Genomic DNA, 9,592 nt, shown 5'->3' with positions numbered 1-9,592 from the left:
CACACAAAAATACATAGATTTTGATAAGCAACATTTGTTCCTCACCCAAGCAGTCACTAACGGGACTCCACATCACATGCCTGAGACCTTGCGAACATTTCTCTGGGAGCTCTAAGACACACGGGGCAGCCAGGCCTGCTCTGCAGCTGCACCATCTGGGGCTCCAGACTTCCCCTTCCCAGAGACTTCGAGAGCTTCTGGAGAGCTTCAAGCTTCAACTTCTCCCTCCTGCAAACCCCAAAAGATTCAAGCTCTACCCTGAGAAGACAGACGGAGGGCAAATCTGAGAGGAACCAAAAGAAGGTGGTGCTGTAGTGACCAGTGTGTCAGAGGCCTAGACCCCAGCCTCTTCCTTAGTAAGAGGCGGCAGCTGGAACAGATGGCCACTGAGGGCCCTTCCAGGCAGAGCCTGTTAGGAGTCTACGTTTCTAGAAGTTTCTAGACACTGAAGACAGTTCCAGTAATGCTCTCAGCTATGGTTTCAACACTGGGAAAACGATGCGGTATCCTGAAGAGGCTACTCAAGGAGGACAGCACACACTGGGACACAAGTCTGTGAAAATGCCAGTCATGTGATTTTATAGTGACAGTTCATATATACACAGGAATGCCAGCCCATCTGAGATTCCCAGAAATCATCTCATAATCCCTATTTCTCAATGAGCCCAGATGGGCAGAAGCACCAAGCACCACCAGGGATGCAAAAGACACACGGTGTCAGCTGCTAAGGACAAGAAACCCCGCAGGTCCATGGGACTCAATCTACCAGCTGCATCCAGCTAGATAACCTTGTTTCCACAGCATGGAGGCGGTTCAGCCTTATTTCTCACCTGGCCTCAGGATGGGTTGCTAGGGCCTGACATCAGCCTCATCGAGGACCATGGGCCCTGAGGGAAACACTCTGAAGCCCCCATCATAGCATGTCTCACAGGCTGGGGCCCCAAGGGAAACGGGCTGTGAGCTGTGGGCGGAGAGGAGAGGAGAGTGCCATCTGTGTCCCTCCATCTCCTCCACTGGACTCATCCACCCCAGAGCCTGCGCCATGGATGTATAGGGCCCAGCCAGCTTTCTTGGGGTGTGCCCCAGGCATAACCGATTGGGCAACCTCTCAGTGTAGAAAATCCATGGGATTTGTTGTCAGGAGACCCAGCACTGAGGCTGGGTTCTGTCCCCTGGCAGCTGAGAGGACCCGAACACCTGTGCTGTAGTTCCATCCCAGAGTTTGGGCTAATGGCTCTGGCCCACGAGATCCCTCTGGAGGACCCAGCCAGTCAGTCAGCCAGCCGGCCTCTGTGAAGCCCGGCTCAACCAAGCACACAGCGTGAACTGCATGGTCTTCTCTCATGTGGGTGGAGGCAACATGCTCCCCTAACTTGGGTGGGGACTGGTGTTGGCCACAGGGGGGGAAGGTAGGGGACAGCAACAAAGGCCATCTCATTCTGGATCTGCTGAGGAGCTGTGCTGCTTCTTGGAAAAGAGGGTGAATTTCCCTCTGAAAACCCGATTTAAACCAGCACCCTGCTCGAAGGAGTCAGAAGGCCTACCCATCTCAAAAGGTATTCCCCTCTCTCCTCTACCATTTGCAACGCTGGCCACTTACCCACCTAAACAAGGCCAGCCTTCTCATGTCAGGTGAGGCTGCCAGATTTGGCCCAGAAGCCCTCAGGGGTGGGTGGGTCACTCAGGAGGCTGGATGACAAAGACACAGAGAAGCAGATCCCTTGGGACATGAACCACGAAGGGGCCCGGCACCATACCAAACCACCTTAGTGCTTTGCCATCAAGAGAAACCCTAACTGAGAACACTCAGTTCTTGTGCAGACATAATTGGAGGCCAAAGAGCTCTGAGTTGCAGGTCACACAACTTGCTGAGTGCTACTTGGCCCCGGCCACACTGCTGGAGCGCAGGAGGTACTGGTCAGTGCTTCCTTTACGCCGGCTCACGGTCCGTCGCTCGCTGTCGAACACGCGCTGCAGGTGCAAGGCCAGCTGGCGGTCCTCCTCCACCTGCCGTGCCTTCTGCTCCATTGAGGCCCGCAGCATGGGCTCTGTGGGTTCTGTAGGAGCAGGGCTCACCTCGCCCCCTGCCCCCACCGTCATTGTGGTGGGTCTCAATTTCTTCAGGGAGCCATTGTGCTCCAGATGTTTGGTCTTGCAGTGTCGCTTCCGGCCCCGACGCGAGGAAGGCGGTGGCTCCTCACCCAGGCCTTCTGTTAGGATGCCGTTAGCCAGGTCAGAGGGCTTCAGAGGATTCAGCTGCTTGTTGGGTCTGAGGGCTGCGCCCACAAGACTGTGTTTTGGGAGCACTGAGTTCACCCCTGAGACTCTCAGGGCCGTGCTTACACCCATCATGTCTGCTTTGGCTTCGGGGGTGGTCCTGGACCCCTCACACCATCCCCTGTCCAGCACATTCCCACCAGCCCCTGCTCTGAGTTCTGAGCAACAGGAGGTTTCCACAGGGCTCCTTTGTCCTGCACCATCCTGCTCTGCTTTTGTTTGGCCAATGTGAGGGACAAGGCCGGGACACTCGGCTGATGCTCGCTCTGCAGACAGGGCGGGATCTGCTGCCAGCTGAAGCATCTCCCTGCCAGGATGGTTAACTTCCGACCCTGGTGATTCTTCCGCCGTTTCAGGAACCAGGGAGGTGAGGGTGGCTTTCGAAAGGGTCTTTTTGATCTGCCGCTCCTGGAAGATCTGCTCCCACTTCCTGAGGACGCGTGGGCTGGCCTCGTACGTGGTCTGCTTCTGCAAGCTCCTGGTGAGGTTGCGGGGCGTTGACTTAATGATGAGGGGGCTGAGCACACGGCCATCAGGGAGCCTCTTGGGAGGGGTACACGGGGAGCAGACGATGGGCTTGAAGTGGTTGAGTTCCTCCGAGATGCTGTCGTTGCTCTCGGGGCTGATGGAGCGCTCTGGCTTATGCAGGGGTGCCAGGGAGGAGAGGGAGCTGAAGGGCAGACGCTTTTCCACAGTCAAGTCTGGCGCCGAGAGGCAGCGGTTGTTCTGGGTGGACAGGAGGACACCGATGATGGGGTTGGAAGCTGGGGTTATAGTTGTGACCTGCAAGAGACCAAGAAAATTATACATAAATACACAAACACACATGTTTTTCCTTCATAATTCCTTCAGGATGGAGCAAGGGACAGGAAGAGGGATGAAAGCGAGGTGACGTGAGCCTTAAGAAAAGGGAGAAATCCCTAGGGTAAAGAGCATACCACTTACACAGAAGCCCCTCCACCCCGAATGACAACAACCTAAGACAGGAAGCGGAAAGTTGTAACTGCAGCCTTCAGAAAGCTTTCTCCATGTCCCTAGCTTCACCCATTCCACCACTCAGCCAAACCCTCTCCCCGGATGTCATGTGTAGAGCCGCCAATGCCAGGGCGTTCTGGGCCCTGTCTGTTGTGTCCATCGGGTGGGCTGCTCTGTGGCACATGGTATGCATGGATGAGGATGTGGTGGCACAAGCTGGGGTCCAGGCTGTACCTTAGCCTTGCTGGCTGCAGCCACCCTGAGTCTGCCCTTGGTTCTGTCCTGAGTGGCGTCGCCACAGCTCTGGCTCCTCTCTGCCATACAGGTCAGCTTCCTGGGGAAGAACAGGAGAGAAACAAGCTGTCAGAGTTAGGCCGGACACTCATCACTAGAAAAGGGGACAGTCCTGCTGTGCTTTCTCAGCCACTCACCAAGAAGGACAACTCTCCCAGGTAGCTACGACAGAAAATGAGTTAATGTACAAACAAAGCAGGTTCCAGTGGCAATGCTGCCAAAAGACAGGGTGGTCTGGGAAGCACGACTGCTTCCAGCTTCTGTTTCCAAACCAGACTGTGCCTAAATGGGGCAGACCAGCAGCTGTTCTGCCCTGGCCTGGATGGAGGACAACTTAACCTCCTTCACAGGAGAGATGCTGTCAATTGCCTTTGCAAACGACAAAATGTTCCTTTTATTAGACCCAAACCCCTCGTCAAGCAATCTGTATCAGCTATGAGGGGCAGGATTTGGCATGACAGCTGAGTCACCACTTGGGGTGCCTGCAATCCCTTTCCAGGGAGTCTATTCATTTCCTGGCTCCTCTGCTTCCACTCCAGCTTTCTGCTGATGTGCACCTTGGGAGGCAGCAGATGATGGCTTAAGTACTTGGGCTCCTGCCACCCACATGGCAGCCCCACAGAGTTCCCACTGAATTCCAGGTTCCTGGCTTCAGCCTGACCTAGCTCTGACTGTCATGGACATCTGAGGAGTGGACCAGTAGATGGAGACAACTGTTAGCTAAGTGATCAGTTGGTAATTTGATGGAGTTTCTGAAATATCAAGAAGTGTGTGTGTGTTCCCCCTTGCTAAATATTCCCTACTTTCCAGAGTTCCAAAGAAACAGGTTTTGACTGTTTTTACATCAGCTGGCTTACTGATGCTGTGGTGGGGCACAGTTTTGGAGTTCTATTTCTGCTGATACCACCAAACTATCGTTTTTCAGATACAGACGAGATATATTGGAATGACAGGACAGAAAAAGGGTTTTCTTACTATGTCCCTGCTCTGAAGCCCAAGAAGTTCTTACAGAAAGGTGCACATGTTAACACTTAGTCACTCAAGTCATGAACACAGAAATATCACATATGATACAGGTACAGTACAAATCCAATCACTACTATTGTTAGTGTACCCATTAAGCAAAGAGCTTCTACAAGCTGGCTCAGAACAGTCAATAGCAGGAGCCAGGGCAGTGGCTTAGCGGGCTTCTCCTCTGCCTGTGGCACCAGCATTCCATATGGGCAGCGGTTCAAATCTTGGCTGCTCCACTTCTGATCCAATTCCCTGCTGCTGGCATGGGAAGGCAGGGAAGGATGGTTCAAGGCCTTGAGCACCAGCACCTATGTGGGAGATACAGAACAAGATCCTGGCTATCAGCTTCAGACCAGCCCCTCTCTGGTCACTGTGGCCATTTGGCCACAATGTGAGCCAGCCAACAGAAGATTCCCTCTCTCACCATAATTCAACTTTCACATAAAATAAAGAAATCTTTAAAAAAAAAATTAAAAAAATATGCCCCAATTCATGGCACTAGTATCTCATATGGGCATCAGTTTGAGTCCCAGGTGCTCCATTTCTGATCTAGATCCCCATCAATGCACCTAAGAAAGCAGCAGAAGATGGTCCAAGTCTCTGCACTCTCATGAGAGACCCAGAAGAAGCTCCTGGCTTCAGACCAGCCCAGCGGTAGCAATTGCAGCCATTTGGGGAGTGAACCAGTGGATGGGAAGATCTCTATCCATCTCTCCCTGCCTTTCACATAAGTACATATATCTTAATACAGGTGCATGTCCCCAAATCCAGACACAATGTCTGGCACACAGTGGATATATTCAGTACACTTTTATAAATGACTTAAAAATACGTACATAAATACTTCTTTTTATTTTCCTTAAGGAGAGCAAAGAAAATGTCTACATTAGGGACCTGTAATCTGTCAGAGGACTGGGCTAGGTGTTTTCACCACACTGTATTTATATAATCCATACAGAAACTCCATGAGGTAAGTACCATCCTACTTACTTTACACAGAAATAAACAAGGTGAATCTCCATGTCCCACGGAGCAGAAGCAAATATTTCAACCTGCAGTATCTCTCTCATTCTAAGGCTTGGGCCCTAACTGCACCCTGCAGTGATCTACTACACAAGGAAATAGACTCAACACACCTTGAGAGGCATTCGCTACCTGAATACAGGATGAACTCATCAGCAAGAGGAAGTAGCCCGGTCTGAGAGGCAATCTGCTTAAAATCTCCACTGCCAAGAGACCAGCTGGTTTCTGGAGTCTCCAGTCAAGCTAAAAACATACATGCAACCACCACAAGCCGGATATACAATCAGAGAGCAACGGGGCAGCCACTGTAAACACGCTGGATGCTCCAAATGGTAAGGTGTGAGCTCAGGTCCTGGCTGTGCCACTCACATTCCCCTACCACACTTGTCTCCTACTCAAACTCTGAGATCTCACGGGGCCAAGTCCTACCAGGGAGGCAAGGTGAGAGATGCTTCCCCTCATCTCCATTGCACCTTCCCACACACTAGAGTGAAACCGCACACTTCCTCAGGCACTAGGCAGCTGTCACACACACAACAATGGCTGAGATTTCATTACAGCCTTGTATTCTTGGTACTTTTTTTTAATAATCTGACCTACTCTAGTAGTTTTAACCATTTTTGAGGTGTACAATGAAGTGGTTTTTAGTATCTTCTTTACCAAATGATTGAACCATCACAACAATCAACTTTAGAACATTTCCATCTCTTCAGGAAGACAGCTTTTTTTTTCCACTTACTGCCCCCAAACTCCTCTCTTCCAGCCCTGATCAAGCACTAATCTCTTTTAGACCTCAAATATACCCTGTTCTGGACATGAGCTAGACTAGGAGTCCCCGATTTTCTGCAGTTTCACTTTCCAAGAGTTAAAACCATGGTCTAAAAAATATTACCCAGAAAATCCCAGAGATAAATAGGTCTTAGGTTTTAAACTTCAACATTCTAAGTAGCATGAGGAAAGTTCCCACCTTGCCACACAAATAAATCACCTCCTTTGTCCAGGGTAGCCATGTGCTATACACTGTCTGCCCACGTCACTCACTACAAGGCTGTCTTGGCCATCAGATCAGCTGCTCTGCAGCACAGTGCCTTTGCGCATATATATAATCATTACTCAGCAACCCAACACAGTGTCACTCCCCTCACGTCATCTCCTCAAATAGGGATTGCATCACCTCATATCATCACATAAGCAAGGAGGGTACTGTTTATAAGGCATCCTGAGAGAAAGAGATCATGTTCATATACCTTTATTACCATTTAGTACTACAATTGCCTTTTTTTATTATTAGCTACTGCTGTTACTCTGTGTTCATTTTTTTTTTCAATTTTTATATTAAACTTCATCACAGATATATGTGCATAAGAAAACATACAGCATAGAGGACAGGCACCATGCTGTAGCGGGGTTAAGAGACTGCCTGTGATGCCAGCATCACATGTGAGCAACAGTTCAAGTCCTGGCTGCCCCACTTCCAAATCAGGCTTCCTACTGATGCATCTAGAAAAGCAGAAGAGAATAGCCCAAGTACTTGGACTACCACACGCATATGGGAGACCCAGATGGAGCTCCAGGCTTCAGCCTAGCTCAGCTCCAGCCATTGTAGCCACTTGAGGAGTGTATCAGTGATGGAGTGTATCAGTCATTCTGCCTTTCAAATAAGCAAAATAAATCTTAAACAAGGACAACAAAACAAACCCACATAGTTCTCACAGGGTTGGACACTAGGTATGGTTTCAGGCATTTACAGGGGTACCAGAATGCTTCCCCATTGGCTATATAAATTTTTTGTTGCTGATGATGGCTAGGAATACTCCATTTCCATTGCCCTATTCAGAAAAAAAAGCCTTGTATCTTGGAAACGGTTTGAGTCCCTCACACAACAAGGCAGCCAGCCAGCTTCTCACCTTCCTTTATAGTATCTTCTATCTCCTTGGAATAAGGCAGGATACAAATCATGTCAAGAACAGAAGGGCACCAGCCTTCCGATGCAGAGGCAGACAAGAAATCCAGTACAGAGTCTCCTGCCGCAGGGTAGAGTGGTGGAGTGAGACAGGCCTGCATCAATTCCACTTTGAATTGACAGGTGCTTGGATGAGTGACTGCGACTGTGTGACTGTGTGTGTGTGTTCAGCCTGGTGCTTGGATGAGTGACTGGGTGTGGGGGGGGGTGTGTGGGGGTGTGTCTTCAGCCTGGTCCCTAATCCCAGCGATTGTGGCCATTTGGGGAGTAATCCAGTTCATGGAAAGCCCCCTTTCTTTCCCCCTCTTTCTGTAACTCTGCCTTAAAACAAACAAAAAACTCTTTTTTTTAACGGAAATACTTTCATTCCTGTAAAACTAATTAATGAATTAAAACCAGCTTTCAAAAACCTGGAAACAAAAATTTAACTTTGCAATTATACATCCCGTTTGTCTCAAATCACTTTTTTTTTTCAGATACCATTTTTTGTTAAGTTATAAATTATCTTGGATTAACAATTGTTTTATTTGCCTTTCTGTAAAAAGTTTTATTTCCAAACAACTGTACACCTTCATTAATATGGCAACAAAAATCCTGTTCACCTGGAATTTTTCCAAACAATAAAAGGCTGGCAACTCTTAAAGAATCCATTCTCTCATCAGTCATACTTGTGTACTTCTGTCTAAACAGTTTTGTGCTTAAGCAAAGAAAGATTTATAAAGTAAGTAAGAAAAACAAATGGCAGACCTGGTGTGATGGCTCAATGGCTAAATTCTCACCTTGCAAGTGCCAGGATCCCATATAGATGCCGGTTCATGTCCAAGCTGCTCTAATTCCCTTCCAGCTCCCTGCATCTGCATGACAATACAGGAGAAGCTCCTGGCTCCTGGCTTCAAACTGGCTCAGCTATGGCCACTGCAGCCATTTGGGGAGTGAACCAGCAGATGGAAGCGCTTTCTGTCTCTCCTTTCTGTAAATCTAATTTGCCTTTCCAATAAAAAAAAAAAAATCTTTTGAAAAAAATGGCAGGTTTCATTTGATTTTAATATGGACTCTCTTAAGGAAACAGATTTGCAGAAAAAAGTAATCTTCTATTGTTGCTTAATAGACCAAAAATCAGCAAGGCAAATATCCAAAAACCATAGACAATGTTAACTGCTTTACTGTGGAAAAATAACCTTAATACAATTTATCTTTGTAAGCACTATAATATATAGTTACACTGTCGTACAGCCATCAACAAGCTGATTGGGGCAATGGACTATACCGGGCCCTGTACTTGCAAGTACACACAAGAATCTGGTCTGGGAATACCTCAGACAAAGTTTCTTTGGGGATCTCCCCAATCGAATTGCCGGACTCAGAACCCTAACCATGAAGAGAAGTGCAGGTTCCATGGTCTGCCATGGAGAGCAAGTGTCAGAGCCGAGCCTCCTCAGAGGCTCAGATGGAGCAGTGGAGAGCATAACCAGGTGCACATGGAGGATACGGCAGTCTATCGGAACCTGCAGAGGATACCTGGCACCACAACAGAGGACAGAACAAATGAATCAACTACCCCAGCCATATGTTGGCAGTGAAAAACTGGGCAAACAGAGACTCTAAATGGACTATGTCAATCAGTGGATTCTGCAGCAACCTCATCGTGCTTGGAAAGGTGACACTGGCAGCAATTCATAACTGGTGAGCTATCAAAACCACTTGAGCAAGACCCTCGGAGCATGCCCCACATCAGAGACCTGGGATGGGTGGGAGGCTGGGTGGGGTTTCTCCCTTTACCTCCTCCTTTATCCCAGATACAGGAAAAAAAAATGTGGAAATAATAGTCTTACCCACTTTCCTGTAGCCCTTGAACCTCTGTGCCCTAATTAACTACGTAAAGATTGTCAAAAATAGGGCCCGCGGCGTGGCCTAGCTGCTAAAGTCCTCGCCTTGAACGTGCCGGGATCCCATATGGGCGCCGGTTCTAATCCCGGCAGCTCCACTTCCCATCCTGCTCCCTGCTTGTGGCCTGGGACATCAGTTGAGGACGGCCCAATGCATTGG

General features: G+C 48.9%; 1 protein-coding gene across 1 annotated transcript in view; it reads right to left on the bottom strand.

Annotated features, from left to right (window-relative positions):
* The window catches only part of RNF169 (ring finger protein 169), a 56,904-nt gene continuing 47,312 nt past the window's right edge, over positions 1 to 9,592 (bottom strand). The window contains exons 5-6 of the mRNA XM_058663583.1: positions 3,487 to 3,586; positions 1 to 3,060 (exon numbers count right to left, since the gene is read on the bottom strand). Coding sequence (XP_058519566.1) covers positions 1,876 to 3,060; positions 3,487 to 3,586 — 1,285 coding nt within the window. The 3' untranslated portion in view covers positions 1 to 1,875. The remainder of the gene's footprint in view (positions 3,061 to 3,486; positions 3,587 to 9,592) is intronic.

Source organism: Ochotona princeps, chromosome 4 (assembly GCF_030435755.1).
Source record: "Ochotona princeps isolate mOchPri1 chromosome 4, mOchPri1.hap1, whole genome shotgun sequence".
Lineage (NCBI taxonomy): Eukaryota > Metazoa > Chordata > Mammalia > Lagomorpha > Ochotonidae > Ochotona > Ochotona princeps.
This window is presented reverse-complemented; position numbering and strand designations above follow the sequence as displayed.